This window comes from Bradysia coprophila, chromosome X, assembly GCF_014529535.1.
Source record: "Bradysia coprophila strain Holo2 chromosome X, BU_Bcop_v1, whole genome shotgun sequence".
Lineage (NCBI taxonomy): Eukaryota > Metazoa > Arthropoda > Insecta > Diptera > Sciaridae > Bradysia > Bradysia coprophila.
In genome coordinates, this window is record NC_050737.1 from 3,066,661 (window position 1) to 3,081,852 (window position 15,192).

At 32.5% G+C, this 15,192-nt stretch overlaps 1 protein-coding gene across 3 annotated transcripts in view; it reads left to right on the top strand.

Annotated features, from left to right (window-relative positions):
• LOC119083411 (autism susceptibility gene 2 protein homolog) overlaps positions 1-15,192 on the top strand; it is a 178,601-nt gene that overhangs the window by 47,019 nt on the left and 116,390 nt on the right. For all 3 annotated transcript variants that reach the window (XM_037193132.1, XM_037193148.1, XM_037193139.1), the window contains exons 3-5: positions 6,613-6,735; positions 7,913-7,948; positions 8,194-8,220. In XM_037193132.1, coding sequence (XP_037049027.1) covers positions 6,613-6,735; positions 7,913-7,948; positions 8,194-8,220 — 186 coding nt within the window. The remainder of the gene's footprint in view (positions 1-6,612; positions 6,736-7,912; positions 7,949-8,193; positions 8,221-15,192) is intronic.

The following is a 15,192-nucleotide window of genomic DNA, read 5'->3' on the forward strand; positions in this document are numbered from 1 at the left end:
TCCACGTGTATCTAGATCGCTCTGATGTTCCTTCTCCTTAGAGCGTCAAGCTCTATAATTCAGACAAGCACACTTCAAAGCTTCACACTTGAGCGAGATTTCAGATTTTGTTCTCAAAAATGTACGAAAAAGATGAGTATTTGAACGTGTGTACAGTGTACAACAGAAGTGGTATCACAAGAATATATCAAATAGTTCCTACCATACAAGTAAGCACCACTCCTTATTTTATTTCGAACAGACATTGGTATTTACACTAACTATTTGGACTTGAATGAAATGGATAACATAAATTGTTTTATGAATAAAAGTAACATCAAAATGGTTTTGTTTTTGAAGATGTTTTTGCGATGCACCTAACAAATTTTACACTCAACTATGAAAGTTAAAAATATCAAAATGTAAGTAAAAAGAGTAAGAAACCAGTAGTAAGAAGGAATAAGGGATCCAGTTCGTTGTTCATTCTTTCGTTAAATGTTGCTTTTCTTTGAAAAGAAGCTAAGGAGTTTGAGGGTAAAAGAATTATTTGTGGAACGTCATCTATGAACAGCTCTATTCTATTCTGAATTGGCATTTCTTCGATAGAATATATGGGATTGTCAGTGAAAAATATTTTAGTTCAAAATGTACTCAGACTTGTGCTATTTCCTTGTGAACACGTAGTTCCTCGTATCTTGTTGCATAATATCATTTTTGAAGCACATGTTAATAACGGTCTCCTAAATGGTTCCGAGACTATTATCGTTACTGAACAAAATTTTCGTTTATACACCACTAAATTAAACATAAAACACCTATTTGCGTTGCTGCTAAAGTACATATCATTTTCAAGTTTAATAGAAAAATAAAACGATGACTTTACACATCATATCACATCATCGTGTGCGTATCTTTTCCACTTTGCTTTTAACAAGAAATATTTTTTTGTAAAAAAAAAATCTGCTTAAGGTTAATGAGCATAAATTTCTCAATAAATTAAAATTCACCATATTTATAAAGGCGATAAAATTAATTGCATCATTCTATAGGAAAAAGTAAAAAATAAAAATTACTCAGATTTGCTCGACAAGTGAGTATACAAATAATGTAGAATGCATCTGCCTTTTAAATATATTATATTGAATGCGCGCATACACACAATTATTACGTAATATTTATCTTTCCAACATTCAAATAATGCATAAAATAATCCAACATATTAAATTGGCAGATACGCAAGTGCTCATTAAATGCAATTGCATTTGTAATGCATTCATCTACTTGAAACGTTTTCCTGAATGGCTGAATGGCATAGCTTTTAAACCGACAGGTTTTCTGTATTATGCGCACAACAATTTTTTTTCTCTCTTTTTTCATATGTGCCATAATTGAACAGAGCTATAAACAAAATAACTATAAATTGTACACAAGTACTCAAGGCATACACATTCAACGAATATCTTTATAATAAACGTTCCTCTTTTTTCGCTATTCTTTTTTTTATTGTTTCGATGGATATTATTACATTTACTATGATATGAACATTTATAAGTGCCTGACTTTTATATTGTATAAGTAAAAAATTTATGTACAACCGCAAAGTGCTTAATAAGACAAGGTGAGAGGTACTCAAAGTCTATTTGAAAAAGACATAACATAAATTATTGAAATATTAATAACGTGTAATTCAAACAAATAGCATTTCCCTGGCATATAATTTAAAAACGTATTTTATGATCGTATTAACCATTTTAACATGGCCTGCGGGACCGTATTTATACCGTATGTTAAAATATTATGGATGGGATAAAGCTGAGTGTGTAATTCCATTGTGTCATGTACGCTTATATAGAGTGCAATGCAATGTAAAAATATATCCGTAATTATTGAAAATTCTACTTCGGTGTAGATGACTACCTAAGTTTATTATTATTATTTTTTGCATTTAACAGAAACATCTATTGACAATGACGTTGAACTTGTTGGTATAATGCTTTCGAATGTGTGCAGTTGTGACACGTTTTTAAGTAAATAAAAATTATTGCATTAATTTGCATTTAGGGAAACCTGTTGCTCAATTAGTGTACCATGATTCCCCTCAGCGATGTGGTTTCGAGAGCGACAATATTATGATCATCGCAATCGATTGCTCATCGTAAGATTAATTGAACTGCATCACCGAGATGACCAGACGGCTTGCACTTGTTGTCATCGTATGAATTTTTCTTCTGATTATTTTCAATTTGAACCATTAATTTTGCTGGGGTATGTTGTATTGCTGATCGGTGTGAATTAATTATACATAGTCGCGTTGTCGACCATTTGTAAAACTAAGAAGGTAATTCTTTTTAGAAGAAGAACCGAAAAGAAGGCTTACCTAGTGGTTATGTTTTAGAATCAATAAATCTATTACTTCATTGTTTGATACAAAATCTACCGCTTATTCTTGTCACCGTTTTCGTTAGCAGATGACTAGCTGTTTCTACAAGACCCCTAACACATTTAAAAAAAAAAACAAATACTCAAACACCTATAGCTCCACACAATAGAGTCATCAGTTTGTCTTTGCTTTACGATTCGATGCAATATTAGGATACTCGTTTGGAAAAATAGCTTCTGAAACTGAAATACCTTCCATTTCACTTAACCATAATAGAACTTTCTCTTCCCTGTAATTCATACTTAGTCTCCGTCGCAATTTCAACTTTGTCAAGGAAGTTTTGTGTTTGAAGTTTTTTTTTTGCAAAATGCAGAAAATGCATATTGGACTTATTGTTAGGAGGAAGTATATTCCCGTTGGAAAATCCAACTAAGGAAAACAACCTATGTAATTTTAAGTATGCTACAAAGGGAAAAAATGGAAAGAAGAAAGAAATGAAGAAAGAGAGAAAAAAAAAACGAAAATGAAATGAAAATAATGGTATACGGATGTTTACATGCAAAAGGTTTTCAGAGATTCTTTTCTACAAAGAAAATAGTTACGTATGCAAAAGAACTTTTCAGCTTTATGTGAGGGATATAATAAAAACGAAATATTGTGCACAGCATATATATGTGTGTATGCTTTCACTCGGTTTCACTGGGATAAAGTGAACAATAAGGCTCGAAGACAAATTTTTATCAAAATGAAAGAAAATGTGTACGTTGCTTTTATGACTATATCGAGTCGAATAAAACTATGATACAAATTACTTTCCCTACAATATAAACAAAGGCATATACAAAAATTCAATGAATATAAACATAAACGTCAACATTTTGTGTAACCATAAAATTCTGGATATTAGATTATGTGTATGTGAGCAATAAAAGTATAATATTTGTTGTACATTTGTATAAAAAGTGGAATAATAAACTTCCACTGTTTTTTGCTCGGTAAATTTTATTAGTAAAGAAAGAAGAAAAAAAGATAAGAAGTTGTAAATCTGAAAAAGTTTTTATTATTAGCATTGTATACAGAGAAAAAGGGGTTGTTAACCCATTCCTGTCGAGTAAGTGGACGAACTTTCATTTGAATACCTCACAGCCGTAAAGTTCAGAGGATATAATTTCCATAATCGAAATTATATGGGAATAACTGAAGAAAATTAATATAAACCTGCGTTTAATAGCTTTAGGCTGCATTCAATAGCTTTGGGCAGCCTTTGAAAACGTTCAGCTTCTTTCGAGAGCTTTAAGTTCGATGGGGGGACTAACTTCAGTAAATGATAGAATGTTGTATTTGATATAATAAAGTCGTTTGTAATGTCAGTTTTTCCACCGTTTCGTAGTTTCATCACTTCCCAATGGACTGCACAGATGATAGCTACATCAACTGATGCTCGTGAAATAGACCGACTAAATTTTTTTTTGTACGTTTGCGGAATGAAAGTGCATTAAATAGTGTTCAGAGCCATTGAACAAGTTCTCTATAAAACCAAAGTGAAATATTTCACCATGATCCTTTGACACGTATTTCGGTATTTTTATGGTGCTTTTTAGCTTACGTCGATTTACCATAAACATTCGAATGACAGCCGAACAGGACGGGTACAAATTATCAAAAATACACTGCCATCATGCCATACAATAAAATAGTCCTAACTGACAGCCCCTGCGGTACTAAATGATTGTTTGAATTAAGGCAACCATAACATCACACCTTAAAAATATTTTTTCACCACGTCAGTCAAAGTTGTCATTACATCAGCCCAACGAATTCATTTTCTGAAACAAAATTATGACAAATAATTCAACCGATTCACAATCACTGTCAAAAAATAAACAGAAAATGTTCTCCCCCGAAAAGTTGATTGAAATAATGAACCCATTTAAAATGAAATGTACTTTAGATTTTTGTGTACCAACATAAACTGACACATTTCCTCTCGTAATTACATTATTTTTGGCTCATATTCAAAACTGTTTCAACTTTTCACGATTGGCTGTGTATAAAATGGTAGCGGAAAATGTTTTGGGAAAATGTGGAAAATTTACAGTAGAAAAGTTTCGATAAATATTTATACAGTTCCATGTAGCGGAAAAAGTTGTAAGATAAAACTTTTCAATATTGCTTTCAAATGTTTATGAAAATTTTCGGTTTTTATTTGTAGTTGAGTGAATGTTGTTGGATATATGCTGGCTTTATGTGAATGGATTGGGAGTGTGAGGAATTGTCTGTGCGTAATGTATCCGCAGTTTTGGAATTAGCAAGAGAAAGTTCGTTTGTTTATTTATCAATTTTAAATGATCTATGAACTGTTAATGTGTTTCGGAGGTATCGAACAGGTCACAGAGTGTGAAATTTTTAACTCGAAAATATTTTTCATCCATTGAAAACCGGCATGTTGACTGTAATACTCACATTGAATCTGTTACTTCATCTATTTAATTGTACGCTGGTAAATCAAGTTAACTCAATTTTCGTTTCGTTACAATCTTAGCTTCAAAGCCTTTGACAATATATCAAGGTCTGCTTCATCCAACAGCTTTGTACTTAAGCATTCAAAACAACATCCTATTACAAACTGGTTTCTTTTAATATTTCTGTATCGTGAAGTCCAAATATCACAAGTGTTAGGAGCATACAGATGTGGAGGTTCTGAGAATGTGACTGGTTCGATCATTATAAGTTTTGACTAGTGAGTCCGGAGTCTTCGACAATTGCAAGAGCCTTGTAGCCTAGCCTCATAAACTTTTATCGTAAATAATGAAGGAAGGTTTACACAACCGCTATTGAGAGCGGAGTCTACAAACTTGAGGTCAGCCCCAAACCCTATGGTACACACTCTTGGAAAACTAACTTACTCCATAGCTTGATGCAATACTCATTGAGTAAAAAAAATTATTTAAAGTTTTAGGAACAAAAAAAGTATTTGAAAAGAATAAATTCCTTCAGTTTGCATGATTTATCTTCAATTTAAAGCTACAAAGTCTGTTAAAAAAAGTAGATTTTCGAAATCCTTTCGATTATGAGAAGAAGAAAATCTACGAAGAGATTTTGTTTTTTGAAAGATCAAGTCCCAAACAATGTCATTCATTTCGATTATTTCGAAAAATGTATTTGTTAATGCAGTTAGAAAGCCATCGTCGCTTTCAAAATGTTCGATTACAAATACCTAAGCATCGGAATCGCATTATATGTAACAGACCGATATTATCGTACTTTTCCTTTTGCAGCAACATACATTATATTAATATGAGTGGCTCTATGCTACCTTATTGTGTTCCAACAATAAACAACCACGTACTATCAGTTTAGAGGAAATTGAAGGAGATTTCTTCTTGGTAGTTCCCATCACAACGAAGTGAATAAATCGAAAAATGTTTTTCTTCTAACAAATGGGTTTCTTTTTAATATAAAAAAATGAGAAGAAAAAACAAATATAAAATGAATTTTTCCATTTTCTCATCTCTCCCAGTTTCCACAGTTTTTCTATTTTTTTTTCCATTTTTCCAACTTTTTTTTCTTGTTATTTTATTTGTTTTGAAACTTATGATAGCGCATATAAGTTGGATATATGAGCTTTAATATTGTTGTAGCGATTTATTGTTATTTTAGTAGTTTTTGAAGAAGAAAATGTTTTCATAGATTTTAATGGAAAATAAACTAAAAAGTTTTCTCATGAGAGCAGCAGATTTATGTTTATTTCCAACATGATGGCGGTTGGTGATATGGCGCTTTTGGTAGGCAATTTATGGAAAAAATTCACTTGCCTCTAACATATTGTCCCTTTATTATATTACATTAACACATTAAAAGGGACTTACACACCCAAAAAAATTTATTCAGACAGATAGAATTACATACACCATCTCTAGGGTAACAGCATCATATCATTTTTTCCCTCTTCTCTCCTTTCATATTATATCCAGTATTGGTAGGCTATACTATATACACTACTCCCATACGTATTATATCAAACTTCTTCACAAAGTAATATGATTTCGTTTCGTTATTGTTGTTTGATTTCCTGATTTATATGCTCGCAAAGAAAATATTGGTTATGGTTCTATGACGATTATTTATTGGTAAAGTTATGGGTTTACGTACCTAGTATGGAATGGATAAATGTGTGTTGCGGGCCGTTGTGTCGATGACCTTGTTAACGAAAAAGAAAAATATACTAAAATTATTATTCATTCTATTTTCAGAATTCTTTAACCTTAGCCCATGATCCGGGCACTTCGGATGACAGTGGCCGTGCATCCGAACGACTGACGACATCGTCTGTGGCACCTCGAGATGCTGACAGTTCCAGAGACCGGCTTAGTGATGTAAGTATCTAAATTTTTCTTCCGGGTATACCGTTGTATCCAGATACAAACAATACACCAGCTTTTCAGGAACACCAGACCCATGCCGATGATGGGTTAATATCACTTTATTACAAAAATGGTCGCTACCTTAAAATTCCATAACCTTTTAATAACGGCTTAATGGCAAGCACATTGCATTATCATAAAATCTATTACTTCTTCCGCTTAAATTATCGCATAGTGTCTGACCCAAGATCTTCTACTCCATAAACTTTAACCAGTATTCAGCTAAGAAGATCTCCAGACCAGCCTTTTGTAAAAATAAAAATTTTGCCTTGTGCGTGTCCCAACGAAAGCATGAAATGTTTCACTTGTAGTGAGAAAAAAAACAGTTGGATCACTGTTTACCGCTCTTTATGTTTATAATGATGACTACTCTGGGCTCGTTTGACTTACAAAGTGATCGAACATTGTTACTTTTTTCAGAATTCAATTACCTAACAATTCTAATACAGTCAGAGGCAGTGTGAATTTGATTCAGCTGATCTACACATACAATCAAATCTGTTTATACTTGTTTATACGGTTAAAGCTTCTACACGCACGCGGATGGTGTAAAGAATTGTAAACAGTTTTAATTGTTTGTGTGGATCGGCTGAAAATAGCAGAATCAAATTCGTGCTGAAATTTTACTGACTCTAACTGTACTATGAATTATCTAAGATATCATCAGTTTCTATGCAGCTTGATGATGTTCAACTTGTTGTACAATGATTACTCTTGAGCAGTGGTTGTACCTTTTATTATTCTTTCCCGCTTCACCAATGAGAATTTTCAATTCATTTTTAGCCGTAAAAAAGTTAGGGTACTGTTGGTAAGTTCGAGATGAACCGAACGTTTTATTCTCCGCTTCAATTGTTTTGGGGGGGAACAAAATTGCATAATCCATTCGGTTACGAAATTAAATGTTCAGCAACAAAGGTTTGTATCAAACAGCAGTAATTTTTTCTGTAAAAAAAGAAGATTTGCTTCGCTTGTCCTCGACCTCTACAATGACTAAAGCTTCAAGTAATTGTTGACAATTCAGTCATGCAAGCAATGGATAATAATCGATAATAGTTACCTGACAACCTACCCTACAAAAAACTCTACTAAAAATATTTAATTAACTTTACAATTTTCTTCAATTTTACAGGCGAGCAGTAGATGTAGTTCCGGAAAAGGATATATCGTAAGTATTTTACTTATTTTTCAAAGTGTAAACATAAAATGAAAATATTTATCGCCTTTAAAAAAAAACTTCTAATTATTCTGACTACCCAATTTCGCAAAACTTCTCTACCTTTTTTCGACCGTTAAATCAGCTCATTTCATTTTATTAATCCTCCTTTAGCGAATAGCTAAAGAAAACATCCAACCAATAAAACTCTCATAAAAATTTTATTTTATTAAAAATTGATTTTCTTCTCGTTACAGTGTGATAGTGAAGGGGACGATGATAAGGTAAGTGGATTTTGTTTCATTTTTTTTCCATTTATTTTTTCTTGCAGCGAAATAATAAACCATCCATAAAAAGATGCTCATGAAATTTTTTAGTATTCGTTGAACGATTTTTGTGAGCTATTTTTACATACAATATAAAACCATTTATGTATTTCGTTCACAAAAAGAGAACCGAAAAAAAATGTATATGAAACAAAATGGCTCTGCAATAAAAAATCTCCTTTTTACCATAAAGTCGACAAAATAAAGAAGAAGAAAAAAAAAATGCGACAAAAAGAAACATATAAATCACTCGGACTAAAAACCATAAGAAAATTGCTGAAAATGTATATTAAACCTCAACTCAAACCCTGGAAATTGCTGGAAAATAGCAACCACCCATTGTACACATAAAACTTTTCTCATAAAAATCATGACACTTGAACTTTATGGTCCTTCCTATCGGTTTTTATTGCCGATTTCATTTCATTTCATTTCACCTTAGAGCAGCCCAGTTGGCGCAAAGAATCGGTTTAACACCAAATCGAATATGAGAGAAAATATTATAAAAAATAACCTTTTTTGCTGGATTAAATTCTGGTACAATGTGTGCAAACACACAAACTGCTTTTCATTTATTCGGATTGAAATTCTTTATTATGTGCCACAGCTTTCATTTTTGTTGCACTGTTCAAATGAGAGAAAAAAGGGCAAAGCTTTGTGAAAATGGTTCGATGTGGCATCATAATATTGGCGAGTCAATCACAAGTTCTATTATTATTCATGGATTATTATTTATGGATCCCTGATGTATAGATTCTCTTATTGCTTCGCTTTAGTTTGTTTCTAATTTATTATGTGTAGATCTTGATGTAAATGGATAATAGCCCGAAAATTACGTCCGATTCGATCAACACGTCCCATTTAATGTAGCGAAAAGCTCTTTATTTAGTCGGATGCAAAGTTTCTATTATCATAGAAATCAATTTTTGCTCGTGTTACGATCTATTAGTTATTACGGAATTTTAGGGTTCTTCAATCTAAGTCCATTGAAATTTGACAATGGCTGAAACCTTTTTTGTCAAAAGACAGATAGAATGACCTCTTCGGGCCCGAACAATAGAATTAATATCACATCTATTCTGCTTCGATTTTTCATTTCCATTTTTTTTCCTTGACCATTTCTACTGGATTGGGTCGTTTGTTTTGTGTTTTGGAATGACTGTTCTGTGTGTGATGTGTTGTGTTGTGTGACTAAGGCTGCCGGATAAATATATATCGATGAATTTTCTATAAAAGAAGAAAGGACGAATTTATTGTGTATGTTAGTCCTATTTGGCTATTTAGGGTATTGTGCAAGATTTTTGTGTGTGCTTTTATCGGTTTTATTAGATGCTCATATTGTTGTGAGGTTTTACCAGGGCTTAATTTTGGGAAAACTTTTCGCTTTATTGGGACTTAAATAGCGGTACGATGTATACAGATGGCATTCCTAATTGCAGTTTCCTTAAGAGACTTTACTGTTCTTGTTAATTTATTAAAGTGAATTTAAAAAAAAATCAATTACAGACGAGCAGCCTTTTAATGTGGACATTTAACAACCGTTAAATAAGTTTCAATTCAATTAAATTTAAAAAAAAAATAGATTCGTCGACGGCGATATTAAAATTATTGCAAAATTAAGCGGTTTCTTCAGGCATAATAAAACATTTATAAATAACTTTTAACAGTTACCTTACAAAACACAGCGCAGACCATCAATCTTATTGAAAAACAAAATCAACGTTTTTTTTTTGCAGTGTATACGTAACCGCACACTATAATAGATATGCGTGTAATATGGATGTGCATCATAAAAACATTTAACATCCAAATAAAATTCACCAATAAATGCGATAATATTGTTCGCTTGAAAATATAAAATATTATTTTATGCGTTTTTAACGTTCTTTGACATATAACAAAACAACAACTAAGTGCGGGTCTTTATTACCCCGGCGAGAGAAAGGAAAAATGTACCCGGGATGTATAAGGAGAAGCAGAAAAAAAAGTGTATAAAACGAATAAAAACCTAACGAAATGGGTTCATGAAATGAATATAAAAACGGTTTAACCCCCTATGGGGATATTAATGCTTTATTGACGGCGCACATAACGAATATATTTTTGATTTCGTTTCTATTTTCTTTACTATATGTGAATTTCGGTTAGTTTTTAGTGTTTTTTTTATGCGGTGCTTGTTTGTAATGTTGTCTGGGATCATTTATTGATTTAATTCTAATGCTTCTTTTTCCTACAGTCAGTCAATGTTTAGGATACTCATTAAAGTAATATGGTTTAATTATGATGTTCGCGCTGCTGGATATATCCCGTTTTACTGATCGATTGATTCGCTTATATCTCATTCGCAAATAAAACTCAATTATTGGCAATAACCAACTTCTTATCGAAATTGATTTTGATCCTACCCAGACACTGTAGTATTACAAATTACCAATACGATTGCACATTGAGATAGAGAATCGTCGGTCTTTGTTTGTCCGTCGATATGTTGAAGCAGAATGAAAATGCTTTGTGTGGTAGAAATGAAAATGACATTTTACACGCTATCTCCCTTGATTCGATTTCACAGTGAACTGACCACTGAAGATGTTAGTCACCTGATATACGACTGTGATAAAAATAATAAAAAAGAAACTGTAAAGATACCGTAGTTATAAGGAAACCGCAATGGGAGAACTTTCGTCTCCACATTTTTGACAATATTTTCGTCCAATGTGAGATGAAGACAATTTCCTTTTTCCACACAAAAAAACTCTTAACCAGAAAACATTGATAAGATTGAGGTATTTCACCCTCTTCATGATAACTTTTATTTTTCACTCAATTTATTTCTACACAACCGTGTAATACATAGAATGATAACTATCATAGCTCGTTTGTATTATATGTATATAATGAACTGCTTCATTTTCAATGTGTCTCGAGATTTTTCAGTCTGATGTCTCCTCTCCATTCTTTTTAGGTGTATCTTCTTCAGTAAGAAAACGAAAATAAATAATTTCTTTTGAAATGTTTCCCTTTAGGTTTATGTTCCATTAGCTTTTATATCCCTAATAAAAATATTTCTAGATTTAAAATATCTTTTTTTTTGTCCAGATTTTCTTCTTCTTTTTTTGCCTCAAAGAAAATTTTTCGTTTTCATGGCAATTTGAATCCTCTTACAATCTCATTTTAATAAAAAAAAAGGAAAAGTAATTTACAGAAATGAAAACAGTTTTCTTTGAATTTTCGTCGTCGGTGTTCAATACTCCCCATTATCTGCTTCTTTTCTAATGACGATATAATACTTCTTGAAATCAGCAAAGTGGCGCAGGTTCACCTGATAGATCTAATGAATCAAGCTTGTTGATTAAGCTTGGCCGCAGCCTTAAAATCATTTAAGTTCGAAGATGTATAAACTGAACTCATCATTAGATTTTATTTTTGTGCGTTTCGTTTCTTTGTTCGGCCTACATCGTTCCACTTCGTTGTCAACAAGAGAAGTGTAACGAGAATGTCGTTTCACTCACACGCAAGTTTACAATTGAAGTAACGTAACTGCTACCAAACTTCCGTAAGCTCTGCTTCTCCTGAAAGTACATGCAATTACCTTTCATATGACACCCCACACGACCATGTACGTTTCGTGTGCCTCGAGAAATTTCTGTAAGAAAAGTGTGAGTTTTCAGTCTTTTTTCGGTTGAAAACTTCAACTGCGCATGTCTCAGTTTGGATGAATTTTAAACCCAATAAGACCCTATTTGCCTTAGAAGTACATGCAATTACCTTTCTAATGACACCCCACACGACCCTGTATGGCTGGTGTAACTGGAGAAATTTTTGTAAGAAAAGTCCATGTTTTCAGTTTTCGATCACCTCCCACCAGCCACTCAAGCTTCGAAGAATTTTTTTGAAAGTGGTTTTAGGTTCTAGGGACCAATACTAATCTAGGCACATATAAAAAAGTCCAATGTAAAATGGGTCCGATTTCAAGATTCTGTTTTTCAAAAGAATTCCTCAATTACATTTTTCAGTCGAAACGAACATCTTATTTCAACAATTGTGTTAAAATGAATATTTCATTTAAGCCTAGTGTTGAAAACACTCCATTTCGATGTGTTCTGCTGCTGATTTGCATAAGAGCTCATTTTGAAATCAGATTAAAATTCAATCATTACGGACGACTAACAATGTTCGATTTTAAATTCGTGAACATTTCAGTTTCTGTATCAAAAGTTTCTGTTTCTAGTAATCTTCCTCTTCGTCCCATCGTTTTTTTCGTTGACAAAAAAGATACAAATTGTAGTGATGCTCCAACATCGAATTTAATAAATTAGAGTACTTTTTCCACACCTATAGCGCACTAATCTGTTTTAGTTCCAAAAGTGCCAGGGTACTTTTGCCGAAAACCTTTTAATCATGCCACTTTCACGTTTACATTTTTTCCACTTTAAATTTGTTCGCTTAAGTTTCATTTAGCTTTTCCTACTGTTTCCGTTTGTGATGTCAATCTGAAAGTGAATCTATTAATAAAAAAACTTTTTTGTTCTTCGTCGTTTATTCACTATGAACATAGCATGGCGTGACTTTAAAGTTAACTTAATGAATTTAAGCTTTTTGTTGCTCTTCGTTTTTTTTTAATTCAAAGTGAGTCTAAAATTTGTGAATATTATTTGAAGTAGTTGTATATACATTCTATAAAATGCATAAAGAAATTTTAAATTAGCATGTTATCTCGACTTTTCGATTAAAACTTTATAAAACTCGTAATTTTCATTTTCCTGTGAAACATTTCTTATGAATTAAGATAATGACTTGTTTAGTAACTTAACATAAATGAAAGTCCATTTATAACATAGGCTATCTCCGGGTCATTTTCTCCTTTAAATCAGTTTAATGAGCTGAAAGAAGTTGAGAGGACAAATTGTTTTAGAAAACTTTCTACTGCTTTGAGGGGGTTTGAAGACTCACTTTGAGAAATCCAGTCAGCTGATTTTACTAAATGATTAAAAATAAATAGCTGAGCCTAGTCATTCTTTCCAAAGCAACCATATTAGATACAAAAGATTATGAATGATTTACATCACTCCGGGATTACAATTCTTTCAGGTAGAATTACAATATCAAGGTCTACATCCACGCCTTTTCAGACGTCGAACGCAGTTCGGGGTAATAACAAACCTGTCACTTTTGCTGTTACTTCATTGTAGTTACACTTAACTCGTTTTATTCGTTCCACATAACGTGAAAGCAACGACTCTCTTTACGTTTTTCCTGTTGAAAACGATGTGGAACCAATAAAACTGCAGAACGTTAAGCACTTAAAAACTTTATTTGAGTGAAGTCAATCAGTGTGATAAAGTTGATAAGATGACATAAAACTCTTTCAAACAAGTGCTCTGGTCTAGATGACCATCTAATTTAATATTATCCAGTCACATCAGCATTCATTGAATTCTTTGACAGTCACAGTTACTGACGGCATTGGTTCAATATCAATTGAATAAATTCTTCAGCGTCAATGAATAATCCTCACAAACGGTACCCACAAAAAATTGTTATTTCTCCCATATTACGTCCGAACTAAATCTCTATTGTTCGATGCCATTGCTTTTTTTCATAAATTTGGCGCCTCTTGTTGACAAAACTGAAATTACATGTTATTTGGAAGTCGAACAGAAAGTTCCATTGTACTTTTCGGATGAAGTACAATAATTCCTACCACTACACTCATTCGCATGCATCCCGTCACCATCTTACAAAATCCTTTCACATAATGAAATCCAATTTATTTCTTCTACCCAACCGAATTGGAACATAAAGGATGAAGGAAAAAAAAAACACACACAACCCAATCGATTCTTCATACAAAGCTTTTATTGGCGTTTATTTTATGGTCCAAACATACACACACAGCTACACACAATATTGCTGAATCGGAAAACCGTAAAAATAAAATAAAATAAAAATAAACGATCTGAAAGTGTAATCGAACAGAAGCTTCAATGAAAACATCGAAGTAAAAGGTTAAATAATAAAAAAAATCGTTTATTGTTTTGAGGTTTGTTGTCGAAACAATGCGACGAAATTCCACTAATTAAATAATAAATTTATTACATGACATGTGGCACGGTGCACAAACCAGCGACCAGTCAAAATTACAATTAACTTTCATTCGAACTAAAAAAAAATTTATTCAAACGAATAAATTTCATTTCCATCCCTCCACCAACGACATAACATTTCCGTATAACCAATATTACACACGTCACATTGTCCAAAACAAACACTGACAATAAATAACCGCTAACAAGTTAATTAGTTGTCTATTTCCCAGACAATAAATAACGCCAACTCTGACGGGTCTAACATAACGATAGACTCAGTTGGTTACACAACAAACAAAACGATTCCTCTGGCTTGATATTTCAGTCGGAACATGAAAATATTTATAAACTCGGAAAGCAACAACGATATAAATTCGAAACGTATATAATATGTTGATGTCTGATCTGTTTTGTACGCCAATAAGTTATGGGGCTTTGCCCAAAGTGGTGGAGAAAGGTGCTCAAATAAATGTAGCACACGGCACACATCCGAATAGTGAATGAAAACATTTCAATCAAATTTTAGGCTTTGTGGATGTGAGTTTGTTTATGTAGAAAATTTCCTTAGTGTAGACTTGAACCTTTATTGGGGATTGCGGTTGAATGTAGCACTCATATACTCGGTGATATTTGATTATATTTTTACAATGAGGAATAAATGGTAGGGGTATTGTTGGCTATAAAAAGCTGTTTTGACGTTACAACACCAATCACTTTATTTTATTATGTATTCACTTCAATAAGGTCCCATCTTCTTTCTGTCGTATCGTTGCTGTTTTTTTTTTTTTCGTACTTTACGGGTATATAAAATTCAAATAATCCGCTTCTTCTTCTGCTGTTCATT